The sequence below is a fragment of the Oryctolagus cuniculus genome, chromosome 5 (assembly GCF_051225735.1).
Source record: "Oryctolagus cuniculus isolate XC-2025 breed Fujian yellow rabbit chromosome 5, ASM5122573v1, whole genome shotgun sequence".
In the NCBI taxonomy this organism is placed as follows: domain Eukaryota; kingdom Metazoa; phylum Chordata; class Mammalia; order Lagomorpha; family Leporidae; genus Oryctolagus; species Oryctolagus cuniculus.
Window position 1 is genome coordinate 134,510,383 of NC_142871.1, and position 20,443 is coordinate 134,530,825.

At 42.7% G+C, this 20,443-nt stretch overlaps 1 protein-coding gene across 6 annotated transcripts; it reads right to left on the minus strand.

Moving 5' to 3' along the window:
• Nucleotides 1–4,670: 4,670 nt before the first annotated feature.
• Nucleotides 4,671–20,429, minus strand: SNRPC (small nuclear ribonucleoprotein polypeptide C). 6 transcript variants are annotated; one of them, XM_089334073.1, is made up of 7 exons: nucleotides 20,121–20,236; nucleotides 19,992–20,034; nucleotides 12,804–12,912; nucleotides 8,867–8,956; nucleotides 7,604–7,708; nucleotides 5,473–5,529; nucleotides 4,671–5,025 (listed from the first exon to the last, which is right to left on the minus strand). In XM_089334073.1, exons 3-7 carry the CDS (start codon nucleotides 12,838–12,840, stop codon nucleotides 4,901–4,903), a joined length of 414 nt encoding a protein of 137 aa, XP_089190199.1. In that variant the 5' UTR covers nucleotides 12,841–12,912; nucleotides 19,992–20,034; nucleotides 20,121–20,236; the 3' UTR covers nucleotides 4,671–4,900. The 6 variants fall into 6 exon arrangements, with proteins under 6 accessions (XP_089190199.1, XP_089190197.1, XP_089190198.1 ...); XM_089334071.1 differs by lacking the exons at nucleotides 5,473–5,529; nucleotides 20,121–20,236 and adding an exon at nucleotides 20,367–20,429; XM_089334072.1 differs by lacking the exon at nucleotides 5,473–5,529 and having other exon boundaries at nucleotides 20,121–20,429.
• Between the last annotated feature and the right edge of the window lie 14 nt (nucleotides 20,430–20,443).

Sequence of the window (20,443 nt, forward strand, 5' to 3'; positions counted from 1 at the left end):
AGATCGGCGCAGCGCGCCAGCCATGGTAGCCATTTGGGAGGTGAACCAACGGAAGGAAGACTTTTCTGTCTCTAACTCTGCCTGTCCAAAAAAAAAAAAAAAAAAAAAGATTTATTTTTTTATTTGAAAGAGTTACACAGAGAGAGGAGAGGCAGAGAGAGAGAAGTCTTCCATCCGCTGGTTTACTCCCCAGTTGGCCACAACAGCCAGAGCTACGCTGATCTGAAGCTAGGAGCTTCTTCCAGGTCTCCCACACGAGTGCAGGGGCCGAAGGACTTGGACCATCTTCTACTGCTTTCTCAGGCCACAGCAGAGAGCTGGATCGGAACTGGAGCAACCGGGACTCGAGCTGGCACCCATATGGAATTCTGACACTGCAAGCAGCGGCTTTACCCACTAAGCCACAACACCAGCCAGTATTTCTTTCATTTTTGAAGATTTATTTGAAAGCCAGATCAACAGAGAGAGAGAAGACAGAGATCTTCCATCTGCTGGTTCACCCCCCAAATGGTTTTTATCAGCTGGGACTGGGCCAGGTGGAAGCCAGGAGCCAGCAACTCCATGTGGGTTTCCCATATAGGTAGCAGGAGTCCAACTACTTGGACCATCCTCTGCTGCCTTCCCAGGCAAAATACCAGGACACTGGATTGGAATTAGAGTCGTGAGGACTCAAATCAGCACTAGATAAAGAATGACAACATCAAAAATAGTGGTTTAACCTGCTGTGCTACAATGCCAGGCTCCATTCAACTTTTCTCCAAGGACACTTCTGTCGGATGGAGAAACAGAAGGTAGGCCAGGCATTTTTCTTCTGTTCCCAAATGTACTTAGGAGCCAAAAGATACTTATCTGACTGAGCTACGTAATTGAGACAAACACTTATCAGTGGACTTTTTCCATGTGGGATGGCCAAATTAGCCTATGGTTCCATACAAGGATCCTATTTCTTATACAGCTTACTATCAAGCAGGATAACATTCTGACAAACTATTAAAAAAACATAGCAGTGTAAACGATGAAAGCCTAGACTTTTAAGTGTTCTCATAATGGCTTCAGATCTGCCAACAGAAAAGGAAGGAAGCAAGTATTGTATGCTATATTGACACTTAACTTCTTTAATTCTCGATATTCATATATAGAACTATACAAATTCTCACATTACAATTCATTCATATTTTAGAATTAAAACCAATTGTCAAAGAAAGGAAAGAAGGAAAGGAAGGGAGGGAGGTAAGGAATATTACTATATTCTTATAACTGTATGTATGGGGGTCAGCATTGTGGTGTAGCAGGTAAAGCCACCCCTGCAATGCCAGCATCCCCTATGGGCACCAGTTCAAGTCCCAGCTGCTCCACTTCCGATCTAGCTCCCTGCTAATTCACCTGGGAAAGCAGCAGAATATGGCCCAAGTACTTGGGCCCCTGCACCCACGTGGGAGATCTAAAGAAACTTCTGCTTCACGGCTTCAGCCTGGCCCAACCCCTACCATAGTGGCCATCTGGGAAGTGAACCATGTGTAGAAGATACCCCCCACTGCCCTGTAACTCTTTCAAAGAAATAGGTTTTTTTTGTTTGTTTTTGTTTTTTTTTAGATATATTTATTTATTTGAAAGGCAGTGTTAGAGAGGCACTGGCTGGTTCACTCCCCAAATGGCCACAGTGGCCAGAGCTGGGCCGATCCAAAGCCAGGAGCCAGGAGCTTCTTCCAGGTCTTCCACGGTACAGGGGATCAAAGACTTGGGCCATCTTCTACTGCTTTCCCAGGCCATAGCAGAGAGCTAGATCGGAGCAGCTGGATCTCAAACCGGCACCCATATGGGATGCCGATGCTGCAGGCAAGTGTGTCAACCCACTGAGCCACAGTGCCAGCCCCTAGAATCTTTATTTTGAAATAGATCCCTTGAGTCTGATCATCAGGCAGGTTGTAAATTGCTGGCTGACGGCACATTCTAGTGTAATTTCAGATGGGTATATGGGGGGAGGTCTTGTTTCTATTTTTTTTTAAAGATTTATTTATTTATTTATTTATTTCAGAGGCAGTTATAGAGAGGGAGAGACAGATAGTCTCCCATCCACTGGTTCACTCCCAAAATGGCCACAACAGCTGGAGCTGGGCCAATCCAAAGCCAGGAACTTCTTGCGGGTCTCCCACATGTGGGTGTAGGGACCTAAGCACCTGGGCCATCTTTCACTGCTTTCTCAGGCCATCAGCAGGGAACTGGATTGGAAATGGAGCAGCTGAGACTTGAACCGTAGCCCATCTGGGATGCTGGCACTGCAGACAGAGGCTTAAGCACCAGCCCCTCCGTTGTTTTTCTAAAAATGATTCAAAAGATAACAAGCCTTTCTCCCTTCATCTCTGTCCCCTAGTCACTCATTTACCCTTCATAAGCAACCAGTATTACCAGTTTCTTATATGTCTTTGCAGAAACCTTTAAATATATGCAAATACAAGTATTTTCTTTTAAAAACAATAGCAGTGGGGGCTGGTGCTGTGGCACAGAGGGTAAAGCCAACACTTCCAGTACCAGCATCCCATATATAGCTGGTCAGAGTTCTGAATACTCCTCTTCCGATCCAGCTCCTGCTGTGGCCTGGAAAAGCAGAAGATAGCCCAAGTGCTTGGGCCCCTGCACCTGCGTGAGAGACCCAAAAGCTCCCGGCTCCTGGCTTCAGACTGGCACAACTCTGGCCGTTGCAGCCATTTGGGGAGTAAACCAGCGGATGGAAAACCTCTCTCTCTCTGCCGCTCCTTCTCTCTCTGTGTAACTCTTTCAAATAAATAAATAAATCTTTAAAAAAAAAAAAAAAAAAAAGAATAGCAGTGAATAATGCCCTGTTATATGAACACACCAAGGTGCAGAACAATGTGTATCCCAGATCTTTTCCTATCTATACATGAAGCTTCCTTATTCTAATATTCACAGTATAGGCAACCTTTTTTAAAAAAGATTTTATTTATTTATTTGAGAAGCAGAGCTAGAGAGAGGGAGAAACAGAAAGGTCCTCCGCTGTTCACTCCCCAAATGGCCACAACAGCCAGAGCTAGGCTGATTGATCTGAAGCCAGAAGCCAGGAGCTTTCCCCAGGCCACCAGCAGGGAGCTGGATCAGAAGTGGAGCAGCCAGGACTCAAACTTGTGCTCACATGGGATGCCAACACCACATGTGGAAGCAGAAACCTAGCCCACTATGCCACAGTGACAGCCCCAGGCAACTTTTTTTTTTTTTTTTTTTTTTTTTTTAAATATTTATTTTATCTGAAAGGCAGAGTTACAGAGAGGCAGGGGAAGATAGGCCTTCCATCTGCTGGATCACTCCCGAGATGGCCGCAATGACCAGAACTGGTCTGATCCGAAGCCAGGAGCCAGAAGCATCTTCCAGGTCTCTCACGCAGGTGCAGGGGCCCAAGGATTTGGGCCATCTTCTACCGTTTTCTCAGGGCATAGCAGAGAGCTGGATCCGAAGTGGAGCAGCCAGGACTCGAACCAGCACCCACATGGGATGCCGGCACTGCAAACAGTGGCCTTACCTGCTACGCCACAGCGCCGGCCCCCTAGGCAACTTTCTAAATGCCTCATGCTTGCAGATGTTACTTCCAATTTTTGCAGCAATGCATAAATTTATATATAACACTTCACACACAAGCAAGTCTATCTGTAAGGAAAATTCCTAGAGGTAGCACTGTGGCACGGAGGATTAAGTCACTGCTTACAACGCCAGCATGCCTTATATCAGAGTGCTGGTTTGAATCTCAACTGTTCTGCTTCCTTCTGGCTTCCTGCTAATGTGCCCAAGAAGGCAGCAGATGGCCCAGGTCCTTTGGGCACCTGCCACTCAGGTGAGAGATCTGAATGGAGTTTCTGATTTCAATACAGCCCTGGTTGTTGTAGGCATTTGGGGAAAGAAATAGAAAACAGAAAATCTGTCTCTTCCCCTCTCTCTGTTACTCTGCCTTTCAGATAAGTAAACAAATAAATGGCTCTTAAAAAAAATCTTGGACATGAAAATGCTAGGCCCTAGGATACAGATAATGTATTTCTGATAGATGTTGCCAAATTTCTGTTCCCAGATGGTATAACAATTTTCAATCCTACTTACAATGTCAAAAGATTAAGTTTTATACTTCACTAAATATGAATAGGGACAAAGGCTTACTTCTAGATGATTCCCTGAAAATACCACACTTTCACAGCCTGCTGCTGAAACAAATAGCATTCTAATGACTTTCATACCAAGGAAATTGAGAGTAATTTCACTATTTCTTCAGAGGTTTTCAGACTATGTGAAGCCAAAAAGGAGAAGAGAAAGAAGCTGATATTAAAGCAATTCTTGCCATTCTTAGCTGACACGTACACAACATATTTTTCCCTTACTTCAACATAAAAGTCTTAAAGTGTTCAACTTATTACACAGCATTATTCATGTGAGAAATTACTGTGCTGTTTATTATTTTTACCCACAAAAGCTCTACGACTGTTAGATTTACCTAAGTCCTACACAGGAGAACCTTACTAAATAAAGGTAGGTGTCCAAAGGGATTCAATCTAAGAGCAAAGAATCTCACATAGAGACAAGCTGAAAATGGAATGAGTTGGAGAAACACAACTGGAAGGTTTCATCTCTATATAATACAGAAAGAATACAAAGGGGAAGAAAAAAGAAACACCTTTTTTAACTAAAAGAGTTGACAATTTTATTTTCACATTTCACAATACAAATGAAAACTGCACTTTTTGAAATCCTATTTCCCCCCAAAACTATTCTTTCTTTGATAAGAAGGGGGAGCAAGTCTTCTTTGTCATGCTGTTAGAAAACACCCAGAGTCACAGCACCATGATCTCCTGGTGAAGCAGAACAAGCGATACAGAACTGCTAGGAAGAGGCCTCCCCTCTCTCCTTATCTGTCCGGCCGAGTCATTCCTGGACGAGTGGGCACCATCATGGGACGGGCAGGAGGTCTCATCATTGGGGGCCCCGGCATCATTGGCATATGGCCTCCCATGGGTGGCCTCATTCCAGGAGCTGCAGGACGAAACAAAGAAAAAATGGGGAATAAAAATGAGGAAAATAGTATTTATGAGAGAATCTGATGGGGTTTCTAATTAAAAATTTTAAAAGAAGCCCCCCCCCTGCAAAATGCTGGAAAAAAAAAAAAGACACACTTGACAGTAGAAATGCAACAAATTCATCACATCTGTAAATTACTTGGACATTCTCAAACAAAAAACAAAAAGTTCAACACAAGAACCATGTGGGAATCATAATCTAAGGATGGTAAGGGGAAAACTATAAATAAACTGCTTCCAAGAAATCACCAGGGACTCTAGTTCCCTAAACTGCCCTCTCCTCTCACTCAGGGAAGTTCACAGCTAGTCACATGTTACTTAGTCAGCTCTTTTAACCAGTTATATCCACCATGTAACCAGGAGCTAGTTCATGAATGTACACAGGCACAGAGGACAATCTTACCACTAAGCGTTTGTTCGGAGTTGTAGGAAAGGTGAGCAGGAGGCCCATGCTGAGAACCTGTTAGTAACCATACTTAGCTCAAGTCAAGAAAAATAATAGCAAGAATGTGATAACAATTAACACACACAAAACTTTGACTTTCCTAATGCATTTTAGAAACTATTAATGAATTTTTTTAAAGTGTTCCATCAATAAACCAACCAAATTGACAAGCCAGGGAGGAAAAGACAAGCGGCAGGGTAGAGGAGGAGCACAGGAAGCTACCGTGGGACGGACAAAGCTCTACTTTTTCAGCAGGGTGGTGGGTTCACAGACATTCGCTTCATTATTATGCTGCAATTTTCATCCTACATATACTTTGTTAAATACCAAATTTCACCTAATTATTTATAATCATTTGCAGGAAATGGTTGAAAACTATACTCAAAGATGAATACAGCCTTATCACCAAAAGTGAAACGCAAAGCTATACAAAGATTATTTTTTTAAGATCAATTTCAAAAGGAACAGAGAAAAGTACTAAATTTCTAAAATATCACATAGAGGCCTATGCTTTACACACCTATATTCAAGTATTTATTAGAGGAACAGATTTAAACCAAATATTAAAAACTGGGTGCCTAAAATCATGTTTTCTTTGGTTTCTAGAACAAATTTGAATCAGTTGCTGACTTTGGAGTTTCATATGGAAATCGAAATTACTTTTTTTTAACTCTTTATTATGGAAAGGTTCAAACTTAGAAAAAAAAACGGTAAACCAGAGTCTAATGAACATCCATGTATCCATTATCCAGGTTCAATAATCACCCACCCACAGCCAATGTTTCATATCTGTACTCCCCGTCCTTTCCTATCCTACCCAACCCCTCCCCCAACTACACAATTATTTTTAACACAAATCCTACAATCTTATTTTATGCAGGCTGAACAGAAAAACTTAAACACAATCAGCAACACCAAGTCTGCTCTCAAATGTCAAACACGGGCTAAAGCCGAGTTCCAGAACCCTTCTTTAGATGTGTCATGCATTCCCCATTCAACCCCTACTAATTCCTCCAAGAAATTTGAATTTGTTCCCTGGATTTAAGAATGCCAAAGGCATCTAAACCACTCTGACTGTGTTCTGGGCTCACAGGCCAGGAAGGCAGGTATTCTCTTTAGCTTCTCATTCCCATCCTTCTCAACGCTTCACTGAACACTTCTGGCTACGAAGCTACTCTAACATTTTGCACATTGTCTTTCCAGTTGAATTGTAGGCATCAGACACATCTGGTCCTAAACCACATTAAGTCAGTGGTCTTTATTACTCTCATTACATAAATTTATTCTTCTGTTAAGCTAATAGGATGTAAAAAGAGAATTGTAAACTATGAAAACTTGATACTTGGGAATACTCGGGCAAATCATTCCCTCAAAATGCTCACAAATTTAGTAGACAAAATGACCATAAAAGATTGGAACTAGTCTGCATCACAAGACCCCTAACCACCTCAAAAAAAAAAATTAAAGTGGGTAAAGGATGCATTATGGTTATGGTTTATGCAAGAAATACATGATGTCCCAAGCAGCAGAATCATTCTCACAACGAAGGTCCTACCCATTTATCAGAAAGACTTACAAATCCATGAATATTTATGCTTACATTAAAATAAAATGTCTGAAGTATAAGAATTTTCTTTTTCCTCAATCAAAAACCAATCACCAAGCCCAACACCTAGTTTATACTGATTTGGATTAGTCAACCTGCAAGATTAAATCAGCAACAGGAAGCATTTCTGTTCCAAATCAAAACCTAGAAAATATCTCTACTCTTTCTCCCACCCCACCCCAAGTGGAACAAGTTCATCCACCACTCTCTTTATTATAAATGGCCCAAAGTCAGGATAAGGCAAGGAAACAGGTGGGAGGGGGGAAAAAAGAAAAACAAGGCAGCCACATCACATCTTGCTTTTAGTAGCACAAGTTCATTGGATACCATCCAATTACACTGATAAACCAAGTATTTTTCCTTTGTCATTAAAGACTGATCAAAATTTGATTTGTTACATTTAGATGGTTAGTTAAGAAATCCATTTAACTGGAAAACTAAAGCACAATGCAGCATCCTAGAAACAAAGCCATTCAAACTCACCAGGTCCCACTGGCATCATCCCAGGAGGAGGAGGGCCCATCATTGGCATCATGGGAGGGCCTCCCATATGGGGTGCAGGCATCATACCAGGGCGAGGAGGACCCGCTGAAACACAGAATGGAGCCCGTGGTTAAAGTTTCTTATATGATAATTTTCTCTTCCTAATGACACCAATGTGATCTCTTGACCTTGTTCAAATTCTAAAACAGTGGACCTCTTATGTTTCCTTTTGTTACAGTAGACCCACAGAAATCACATGCAGGAAAACCTCAGTTACTTTGTGACTGAAAAGCAAGAACAAGCCTGCCTAAATAGAAGTATAAAATGAAGTCAGGCTCCCCAGGTTAAAAAAAAACTAAATTTAAGATAATTTAGCTGGAAAATAAGGAAGATGGATTTATCTATAGAGCTCTTGACAAAAAGGTTTAAATATTTTTTGGTATTACAGAGAAACTCTGACAGTACCATTTATAATTGCAAAAATTTGGAACAACTTTAATATTTAAAATAAGAAAATGGTGAGGCATACAATCAAATACTCAAAAAACAGACAATTTTGCTATAAAAAATAATGGAGACGAGTCAGTCATGGTGGAGTAGGACACAGAAGTAACTTAGGAGTTGTTGTATACCAAGGCCTAACCAGGTCACAGGATGGCAGGATCCTAGAAGGGGTCATTAGTGATCCATCTGTGTTACTGATTACCGACAGCCTACTTCTCTATCTGTATATCCACGATTACTTACAAGACTGAGTTTAGGTGTCTCCAATCTGAACTATCCCAGGAGAGCCAAGGAACTTATGCCTTAGTACTCAAACTCCTGTCCGACATGCATAAACCACAAACCTTCCTTGAGTTGAGGAAGCCCCTGAAGGACTCCACTTTCAACTACCTAATTCTTAGTTTCATACAGTATACACATTGACATCAGATGGGTTAGAAAATAGGGAGGAGTGAGGAGTTTATCAAAAATAATTTAACATGTTCAACAACACCTGTTCATGTACCAGCTCATCTAATCACAGGTTCATTCTGAGCCTTCCATCTGAATTTGTCTCAGACCCATACTTGGGATGTCACAAATACATTATCTTAGTAACAATGCAATCAAAAGTTAACTATTTAAAAAGTTATACCACTAAAATTGTTTTCTATCACTGTATGTTCATTCACCAAGCATTTGATAGACAACTGTGAGATGATCTGCCAATCAAAGGAGAATTTGCCCAGTCACACCTCTTCCGATAAAAACTTTACTTACGGAGACTGGGGGGAGGTGGGATCATCGCTCCTGCAGGAGGAGGAGCAGAGAATGGAGTAGGCGGTATCTTTCCTTGTTGAAATGCAGCCGCTTTGGAGAAGGAAAAAACAACAATGAAAACACACTCAACAACCCATTTACTAAAATAACCACTTCTTGTTAAATCTTAAATAATTCCAATTACTTTACTTTAGCAAGTAATCTAAAGTTATTACATTATGGCTTTTTAAAATAAATTTAAGATATTCATCAGTTGAAACTGCAATCAAGGGGCTGGTGTTGTAGTGCAGCAGGATAGGCCTCTGCCTGCAATGTCAGCATCCATATGGGAACCAGCTGGAGTCCTGGCTGCTCCACTAGCTCCCTGCTAATGCGCCTGGGAAAACAGTGGCAGACGGGCCAAGTACTTGGGTCCCTGTACCCATGTAGGATACCTAGATGGAGTTCCTGGCTCTTAGTTTCAGCCAAGACCAGCCCCAGCCACTGTGGACATTTGGGGAGTGAACCAAGAGATGAAAGATACCTATCTCTCCTTCTTTCTCTGTAATTCTCTTTTCAAATAAATAAATAAATCTTTCAGTAAATAAATAAAATCGCAATTAATTGGATTACTGATTTAGGCTTTCAGGTTTTTTTCCCAAAGATAATTAAATTTCTTTTTCTTTCTTTTTTTGTTTTTAAAGATTTGTTTATTTAAGGGCCGGCATTGTGGCACAGTAGGCTAAGCCTCCACCTGTGGCACTGGCATCCCATATGGGTACCAGTTTGTGTCCCAGCTGCTCCTCCCCCAATCCAGCTCTCTGCTATGGCCCATGAAAGCAGTAGAAGATGGCTTAAGTCCTTGGGCCCCTGCACCCACAGGGGAGACCCAGAAGAAGCTCTGACTCCTGGCTTTGGATCAGCCTGAGCTCGGCTGTTTTGGCCATTTGATGAGTGAACCAGCTGATGGAAGAACTTTCTCTCTGTCTCTTCCTCTTTTTGTAGTAACTCTACCTCTCAAATAAACAAAACCTTTTTTTAAAAAAAGTAATTTATCAAAAAAAAAATTGTTTATTTGAATTTAAAGGCAGAGTTACAGAAAGAGGAAGAAAGAGACACAGAGAGAGAGATTTTCCATTCATTGGTTCACTCCCCAAATAGCCACAACAGCCAGAGCTGGGCCTACCTGAAGCCAGGAGCCAGTGGCTTCCTCCAGGTCTTCCATGAGGGTGCAGGGCCCCAAGCACCTGGGTCATCTTCCACTGCTTCCTCAGGCATATCAGCACAGAGTGGGAATGGAAGTGGAGCAACCAGGGCTCAAACAGGCACCCATATGGGACGCCAGTGCCGCTCCAGCTATGCCCCAGTGCAGGCCCCTGATGTAGGTTTTCAAAGCTATTTTTACTTAGTATTTATTTCTATGGCTAAAACAATTATGTGAGATTCAAGTGAAAATTTCCTACTTATCAACATCCTTTACCAAGTGGAAGCAGGTTTTTGTTTTGTTTTGTTTTGGAGAAGTTACAGAGAGAGGGAGAGACAAAGAGAAAGGTCTTCCTTTCACTGGTTCCCTCCCCAAATGGCTACAACAGCCAAGCTCAGGCCAATCCAAAGCCAGGAGCCAGGAGCTCCTTCCACGTCTTCCTTATGGGTGCAGGGGCCCAAGGACTTGGCCCCACTACTTTCCTAGGCCATTAGCAGAGAGCTGGATCAGAAGAGGAGCAGTCAAGACATGAACCAATGCCCATATGGAATGCTGGCGTCACAGGCAGAGGCTTATTAGCCTACTACGCCATAGAACCAGCCCACCTTTAATCTTTAAATGTAGTTTATAACTAATTGAAGATGTTCACAGTTTTGTTTGAAAAATTTGCAATGCATGCCCAAAGACCAGACTTATCACATTTCTACCTCTCTCCTATTTATGCTGTCCTAGGTCAAAACAAGGAAATCATTCTGGTTTTCCAGTTCTGCAACTGATGCACTAACTAGGAGACTCCTGTCCTGAAGATTAACATCACATCGCACTCAGAAAAAATATAATGCAATCAACTTTTAATTCTTTCAGACAATATGCAGCACAGTGAAAATAAAAGAAACAGAGGATCATCTCTATATGGCTTTAGAATCACAAATAAATGTTAAAATGTATAGTTACAAAGTCTACTGAAGTAAGCCCTTCCCAATTCAATGTTCTCTGCAGCCTACCCTATTACCCTATTCCAATCCCAAAAGTGCAAAGGAGGTCAAATCACTCAGGTCAATCACAGATAATTCACAGAGATTAAATCCAAAATGATGCCATAAAATGCAGATGTATAAACAGTTATCCATATGCTTCTGAATAAAGCCTGTGTGTTCTATCAGAGATCATATCCAAATAAGGACCTTTCTTTTCTTCTTTTCTAAGATTTATTTACATGAAAGAGTTACAGAGAAATAAAGGTCTTCCATCCACTGGTTCACTCCCCAGATGGCCACAACGGCAAGAGCTGAGCCAATCCGAACCTAGGAACCAGGAGCTTTTTCAGAGTCTCCCAGGTGAGTGTGGAGGTCCAAGCACCTGGGCCATCTTCCACTGCGTCTCCAGGCACAATAGCAGCGAGCTGGATCGGAAGTGGAGCAGCCAGGACTCGAACTGGTGACCATAAGTGCTGTAGGCCAGGGCATTAACCCACTGTGCCACAGCAACAGCCCCAAATAAGGACTTGTCTAATCAAAAAGGCACTCACTTTCCCCCATGATCGAATCTAGCTCCCAATTTCAATGCAGACCCTGGGAAGCAGTAGGTAACAGTTCAAGTGGTTGGATCCCTGCCACCCATGTTGGGGACCTAGACAGTGAGTTCCCAGCTCCTGGCTTGGCCTGGCCCAGCTTCAGCCATTGTTGCCATCTGAGGGGTGAACCAGTGGATGAGAGCTCTACCTGCCTATCTGTCTGCTCTCTTTGCCTCTCTTTCTGTCCCTTGAACAAATCATTTTCCCCCCAAATTCACTCAGTCCACATTTGCCTACCAGCTCTGAATACAATGAATCAGAAAGCCTATGCTGGGGTCAGTGTGGTGGCAAAGCAGGTTAGGTCAACGCCGGCATCCTGTATGGGCACTGGTTTGCTTCCCTGCTGCTTTACTACCAGTCCAGCTCCCTGCTGATGGTCTGTGAAAAGCAGCAAAGATAGCCCACACGTTTGGGCTTCTGCCACTCAACATGGAAAACCCAGATAAACCTCCTGGCTCCTGGCTTTGGTCTGGCTGAGCCCTGTCTATGGAGGTCATCTGGGGAGTGAATCAGCAGATGGATGATCTGTCTCTCCCTCTCTTTAACTCTTTCAAATAAATTAATTAATCTTAAAAAAAAAAAAAAAAAAACTGTGTTTCAAATACACCAGCACTATCTATAAAGTAAAACTGCAACATCTCCTTTTATCAGTGTCTTCAACCCAACCAGCTGGAACAAAAACGTTACTAATTTTCAAAATGGGCATGACATAAACATGAAGCCTCCAAAATATAACCATACTATTATCAGTTAGTCTGTTTGACTAGTTCTCTGTCAGGATTTCAAAAAAGCAATCCAAATGAAACCTTTCAAATGATTCCAACCCACCCTTTACCTTTTCCTATTAAAACAGGAAAATACTTCTAAAAACCATGCATTACTACAAAGGAGGTCTTATATAAACGTGCTAAAAAGTCCAGCCCATGTCAAAAGAAAAGTACTAGGCAACTCTATTCTCTACCTCCCCTCCCAGTCCAACCAACACCTGATTGCTTTATTCTCAATAATTAATATTAATGTGTCCCAATATCCCTGGGAAACCAATGACCTTGCACTTCTTCCATTCACTATGGCCAGATGCCCTATTTATCATTCAGAATGAGCTGCTTTTGTGAAAACCAACACAGACAGGGATAAGAAAGAATGAGATCATGCTACCACAACAAGAGACTGAAACATACTTGTTTTGTCGATCAGGCTCTGAGCCTGCTCTTCCATCCATTTCTGATAGTAGTCTTTCACATTCTCTTTGTGCTTCCTACCACTGCAGTGCGTCTTTCTCACAGATGGCTGCAAAACACAAAGGTCATATCAGAAACAGGAACAAGTTTCAAATACTATAAAGTTTATAAAGCCTTACTCTTATATAAATAGTCTGGCCAGCTTCAGTAGCTTTATCTGGCTGCTGCAGCATCACTCATAAACACCATCCAGTAAGACACTGTAGTAATTCATCTACTATATTATCAACACCAGGGGTCAGCAAACTATGGCCTGTAAGCCAGTCAGCTATTTTTATAAAAAATATATAAATATATAGAGAGAACAAAGAGACATTCGTTTACACACACACACACACACACACACACACATATATGTGGGGAGCAACTCGGACTAGACTAAGTTACTGGAATTAAGACTTATTCTATGCATCTGCTCTCCCACAATATGGCGCTGGGAGAGAAGAAAACAGCTTCTACGCAGCTGCCTCTTGCCAACTTGAGTGCTGACCTCCAGGAGCTGATCCTGCTCCTGATTGGAGGAGAGCAGCGTACTCGGCGTGTGGGCAGCCGAGTTAGGATTGGCAGAGGAGGACTATAAAGGAGGAGAGAGACGGCATGCACCAGGAACATCTAAGGGGAACACCTGTGCAGCCCCCGAGAGAGCCGGCCGGCGGTGTGCCGCTCCCCCGCGGAAGTGGGGAAAAGCAGCAGGGGGAACCGCCCTTCCACGGAGGTGGAAGGGACGGTAGCCAACCCGGGAAGAACCAGCAGCAAACCCGGGGAGGGCCGAGCAGACGAAAGAACAGCGCAGGGTCCTGTGTCGTTCCTCCACGAAGACGGGGAGCGACAATATAGATGTGTGTACATATATATATTTTCTCTGTACCATGGCAGACTTCAGTAATTCCACCAAAGACTGTGTTCTCTATGTCCACAAACTTGAAATAATCACAATTTGTTACTTCAAGAAAAAGTTTGCAAACCCATAATTTAGAACATTAGTATCTTTAGAAATTAGTATCATTTCAATGCCCTTTCAGAGGTTATTCCAAGGCCAAATAATATCATTTACATACTTTTTAAAACTCCATGAGAAAATGTTCTTTCAAAGAACTATGATCCTAGAACAAATCACCCACAGCCCTGTCTCTAGCCTACTAGTCCTTTTGCTCAATAGCTTTATTAATATATAATTGACATACAATAAGTGCATTTTTAACTTTTTTTGAAAAAACAATCTATTTGAAAGGCAGACAGGTATCTTTCATCCATTGTTTCACTCACCAAATGACTACAACAGCTGGGACTTGGCCAGGCCAAAGCCAAGAGGCCAGAATTCATTTTAGATCTCCCATGAGGGTGGCAGAGACCCAAGCACTTAGTCAATACCTGCTGCCTCCCACAGTATGCATTAGCAGGAAGCTGGATCAGAAACAGAGCCAGGACTCAAACCCAGGGACTCTAATGGATGAATCTCAAACATGTGCTAAGAAAAGAGGTGAGACACACAAACAGTCTATATTTCATTTCCTTTTTTTTCTTTTCTTTTTCTAAGAGTCTATACTTCCACTGTAAGATTCTCCTTATGGAAAGATTTAAAACCAGCAGTACTCATTTATTAATAAAAACCTGATCAATTAAGGCCACAGACACAAGGAGACTAACTGCAAAGAGATACAAGGGAATTTTCTAGAATGATAACATTCTTTTTTCCTCTTTTTTTTTTTTTTTTTTGACAGGCAGAGTGGACAGGGAGAGAGAGAGACAGAGAGAAAGGTTTTCCTTTTGCCATTGGTTCACCCCCAATGGCTGCTGCAGCCGGCGCACCACGCTGATCCAATGGCAGGAGCCAGGTGCTTCTCCTGGTCTCCCATGCAGGTGCAGGGCCCAAAGACTTGGGCCATCCTCCACTGCACTCCCAGGCCACAGCAGAGAGCTGGCCTGGAAGAGGAGCAACCGGAACAGAATCCAGCACCCCGACCAGGACTAGAACCCAGTGTGCTGGCGCCACAGGTGGAGGATTAGCCTATTGAGCAGCGGCGCCCACCTAGAATGATAACATTCTAAATCTTGAGAAACACACCAAGGTGCAATCATCTGACAAATCATCAAATTGCTGGCTTAAAATCTGCATTTAATTGACTATAAATTATAATTCAATAAAATTGGTGGAAAAAATCACAAAGTAATTATCTTCTATTTATGTTTAAAGCATTCTCTGAAAACACACAGCTGGTGCTGCCATTTAGCTGTCTGTCCCTGTGTATCTGTGTCTTTTGTCTGTTTGCCTCTCAAAAATTGTTTTAAAATAAAAACTTTTAAAAAACAGGTAGCTCATATGCAGTAACCAAGGCCAGGAACTCAAATGCTACCAGATGCCCCTCACTGCTGCCAGAACTACAAATTACAGGCAACCCACTCCTCACATGACTGACTCAACAGCAGTAGCTCTGACTACCGTCAATCAATCAGATAGGGTCTTCTCACAGTCTATATTTCAAAATACTGCTCAAGGACAGGTTCCTGGCACAGTAATTAAGATGCCACTTTGGGCTGGCACCAGGGCTCTCACTAGGCTAATCCTCCACCTGCGGCACCGGTACTCCAGGTTCTAGTCCAGGTTGGGGCACCGGATTCTGTCCTCTTTCAGTCCAGCTCTCTGCTGTGGCCCGGGAAGGCAGTGGAGGATGGCCCAGGTCCTTGGGCCCTGCACCCACATGGGAGACCAGGAGGAAGCACCTGGCTCCTGATTGGCACAGCGCGCCAGCCATAGCGGCCATTTGTGGGGCGAACCAACGGAAAAAAAGAAGACCTTTCTCTCTGTCTCTCTTTCACGGTCTAACTCTGCCTGTCAAAAAAAAAAAAAAAAAAGATGCCACTTTGAACACTCACATCCCCTATCAGAGTGCCTAGATTTGAGTCCTGCTTCTGCTTCTGGTCTAGCTTCCTGCTAATGCAAACCCTGAGAAGCAACCAGTACTTGGGTCCCTGCCAGTGAAGCAGAATGAGTTCCAGGCTCCTGGCTATTCCAGACATTCTGGGGAATAAACCAGCAGATGAACGATCTCTCTTTCAAATAAATAAAAATCCAAAATATTACTCCCTGTTTCCCAAACCACTTACACAAATACAACGATACTTTAAGACAAAAAGAGATAACAAAATCATGCCTAAGTACCAATCAAAATCCAAAAATTACTGTACTAAAAGTTTTCCCTGTTTCTTTTCTTTTCTTTTCTTTTTTTCTTTTTTTTTTTTATTAGAAAGGCAGACTGGGGCGAGTGTTCTGACATGGCAGGTTAAGCAGCCACCTACAACACCAGCATATCATACAGACATGGGTTCGAGTTCCAGCTCTTCCACTTCCAATCCAGCTCTCTGCTAACGTGTCTGGTAAAGCAGTAGAAGATGGCCCAAGTGCTTGAGCCCCTCCACCCACATGGGAGACACAGATGAAGCTCCTGGCTCTGGACCGGCCCAGCTCTGACTGTTTCAGCCATTTAGGGAATGAACCAGCAGATGGAAGATCTTTGTCTCTACCTCTTTCTCTGTAACTCTTTCAAATAAATAAATGAATCTTAGAAAAAAAAAAAAAAAAGATAGGCAAGCAGGCAGATCAATAGAGAGGGAGAGACAGAGTTCTTCCATCTGCTGGTTCATTACCCAAACGGCTGCAATGGCTGGGGCTAGGCCAAGTGTTCAAACACTTATCAAAGCCTCCCAGGTAGGTGGCAATGCTCAAGCATTTGAGCCATTTCCACTGCTTTCCCAGGCACATTAGCAGGGAGCTGGATCAGAAGCAGAGCAGCTAGGCCTCAAATGAGGTGGCTTAACCCACTATACAACACAGCATCACTACTAAATGTTTTTATAAATTTCAAAGTCCACTAAACGGAACTGCTACAATCACTATGGAAATTTTCTGTTTTTTCAAGAAACCATTTTAGAAAAAATATTTTTTAAAGATTTTATTTATTTGAGAGGTAGAGTTATTAAAGAGAGAGAGGGAGAGACAGAGAGAAAAGTCTTCCATCTGCTGGTTCACTCCCCAAATGGTCCCAATGGCCGTAGCTGAGCCAATCCAACGCCAGGAGCCAGGAGTTTCTTTCGGGTCCCCCACGCAGGTGCAGGGGCCCAACCAGTTGAGCCATCTTCCACTGCTTTCCCAGGCCATAAGCAGAGAGCTTGATTAGAAAAGGAGCAACCAGTATATGAACTGGTATTCATGTGTGATGCTGGTGCCACAAGCAGAAGCTTAACATACTACACCAAAACACCGGCCCCAATTTTAAAACAATATTAACAAGTTTTCTGACACTTCCCATAAAGAGACACTTATTATAAAAATAGTTTTCAATTATCTGACATCTGGCATTACCAAGATGTCAGTACATGAAAATATAATACCAAAGGGCTGCATTTGACCTAGCAACTAAACTGCCAGCTGCGATGCAGGTGCAGTGCCTGGGTTCAAGTCCCAGCTCCACTCCCAATTCCAGCTTCTTGCTAATGTGTATACCCTGGAAGTAGCAGGTGATGACTCAAGTAGTTGGATCCCTGCTACCCATCTGGGAGATCTGCTTGAGTTCCCAGCTTTGGCCTCACTCAGCCAAAAGGTATTTAGAGTGAAGTAAATGGAGCTCTCTGCATCTGTCTCATTTCCTCTCACAAATAAAATTTGTTTATTATTTATATATATATGTGTGTATATATACACACACACACACACACATATATATATAAACAAAACACCTCAAAAATAGAAAGACATAGCTCCCTCACTAAGAATTTCAGAAAATTATGACTAGGAGTTTTACCTAGAGGGGGTTAGTGACAAAAAAAGAAAAAAGAAAAAAAAAGCCTGTGCCGCGGCTCAATAGGCTAATCCTCCGCCTGCGGTGCCAGCACCCTGGGTTCTAGTCCAGGTCAGGGTGCCAGGTTCTGCCCCGGTTGCCCCTCTTCCAGGCCAGCTCTCTGCTATGGCCCAGGAGTGCAGTGGAGGATGGCCCAAGGGCTTGGGCCCTGCACCCCATGGGAGACCAGGAAAAGCACCTGGTTCCTGGCTTCAGATCACAGCGGTGCGCCGGCCGCAGTGGCCATTGGAGGGTAAACCAACGGCAAAGGAAGACCTTCCTCTCTCTCTCACTGTCCACTCTGCCTGTCAAAAAAATAAAAATTAAAAAAAATTTTTTAATTAAAAAAAAAAGAAAATCAGGCATGCTTTTCAAGTTGTGAGCTTTACCATCAAAGGTGGCTACCTCTTTGATGGAACACCACTTTTATTTGAAAGAATGATTAAGAAACAAACTATTTAAGGGTACTCTAAAAAGCTCATGGAAGATGGAATTAAAAGATTTATTTTTTAATTTTAAAAGTTATTTTATTTATTTGAAAGGCAAAGAGAGCAAACAAGAGAACTTCCAACCACTGTTTCACTCCCCAAATGCCCTAAACAACCAGGACTGGGCCAAGCCAAAACAAGGAGCTGGTACCTTAACCTGGGTATCCCATGTGGGTGTCAGAGACCCAAATACCTGGGCCACTCCCTTAGGCTTCTCAGGGTGTACCGTAGCAGAAAGCAGAAATTGGAAGCAGAGCCAGGACTTAAACCCAGGCACTCTGATACGGGATGTGTGTCCTGACCAACATCTTAACCACTTTACATACCCATAAAAAGCTGTATTTATTTTGACACAAAACATTTTTAAAATCCAGACATACAAGTACTTGGACTTCTCACAAATGGATGAAGTGAGCCTGTCACATCAAGGAAAGCAACTGATTGTATTTGTTACCAATAATAAAATTTGAACTTTGAAGCAAAAATTGCAATTTTAGAAAATCTGCCACCATAAGTTTGGCAATTGCTCAGTACTTAGTTCTAATTGGATTGTAGCACTAATGAATGTGAATTTTTAATACTATATAAATGTACTGGAAGACCTGTATGACACAGTGAAACAATATTTTCCAAATGACCAATGTATGTTTCAGAATCACACACTGTTAAACGTCCTTTAAAGAGCAACACAGATTACTGAATTTCACTGAAACAGCATGAAAAGTTTGACACAGTTTAAGGCTGCACACTGCCACTGACCATGTACGGAGTTTTAGTGCAGTAATCTAAAAGTACTGAAGGACACCTACGATTATCTAAAGACTATTAAAGGCTGATGCTGCAGCACAGATAAAGCTGCTGCAGCAACATCAGCTTCCTGTTTTAGCACTGGTTCCAGTCTCACCTGCTCTGCTTCCCATCCAGCTCCCTGCTAATACACCTGGGGAATCAGTGGAAGATGGCCCAAGTGCTTGGGCCCTGCCACCCAGATGTGAGACCCAGATGGAGCTCCAAGCTCATGGCTTCAGCTCAGCCCAGCCACGGCTGTTGCAGCTACTTGGGCAGGGAATCAGCAGGTGAAAGATCTCTCTCTCTGTTGATCTGTCTTTAAAATAATAAATTTTTTTTCTTAATTTAACCCAGTAATTTTTAAGACTGTAAAGGGGCCCTGGAACCAAAATGTCTGCTACCTTCTAGAATCATTAGCTTTGGAATTAGACTGCCTGGACTCACCTTCCAGCTCTGTACAATTCTCTGGCTTTGTGACACCAGTAGTTTTTAGCCATCCTCTACCTCAGCCTCCTCCCTCACAGGATTATATGAGCGTTAAGTGATACCTGGAAAATATCTGCAACACTGCCTCACAAAAAAAAAAGAAAAAAAACCACTCACTCTTAACTGCTGCAGTCATCTGCTAGTTTTCAGGCAAAGTACTCTGGCTCGAGTCAAGGCATTTCTTTTCATTTTAATCAAACATTTGAGTAACCTGACAGAGCCAAATATTTTATCTTTATGGACACTCTCCAGGAATTTTTAATTTTTTTTTATCTTCAAACCTGCTAAAGCTTTATTATTTTGGGTCTCCAATGAAAATATACTGACTGCTGGAAAACTAACTCTTGCAAATGTCCTCAACTTATGAATATCGTCCCAAGATGGAGGGGGCGGAATAAAACATCTCCAATTATTTTCTCCAAGCAGTAGGCCTTAAAACCTCGGCAGACTCAAACTCGCAATCTACAAAAAATATGATTTAATTATTGCACATACGACGTTTTCAAACTACGAAAAGACACGATACTTACGGAATCATGGGTGAGGTACGTATCGCAGTAGTCACAGTAAAACCTGAAAAGAGGTGGAAGATAGATGACAAGCAGTCACCCGCAGAAGCGCCATTAACTAAGAGTAAAAAACAAACAAAAGAAACGCACCCCGACCTACTGAGGCCTCGGAGGTGTCAAACAAAGCGTCCAGAGAGAAAGCAGAGATTTGTTGTTGTCTTAAGCGGGTCGACCGCCACCCTAAAAACGCTATCCAGAGCTCCGGCCCCTACTACCCTCCCCGCTCCCAGATCCGCTCTACCCCCGAGGCTTTCAAGAATCAGGACACGAGCTCCGCTCTCCCACAGGACCACCAACATCCACCGCGACCACCCTCAAATTTCACACCCCACTCACTTGGGCATGTTGCTCTGCAGGCCGTTGGCCACTCCGTTCCGCCCCGCCGCCCGGAAATGACGCACACAACGAGCGCC

Bases quoted from the DNA above. Each gene is read 5' to 3' on its own strand.
- SNRPC (XM_089334069.1), bottom strand. From the start codon at position 13,036: ATGCTGCAGCAGCCAGATAAAGCTACTGAAGCTGGCCAGACTATTTAT. The intron at 8,957-12,803 runs GTATGTTTCAGT...CCTTCTCCAAAG, and splicing joins GAGCCTGATCGACAAAACAA to CGGCTGCATTTCAACAAGGA. The intron at 7,709-8,866 runs GTAAGTAAAGTT...TCTGTGTTTCAG, and splicing joins CCCACCTCCCCCCAGTCTCC to CGGGTCCTCCTCGCCCTGGT.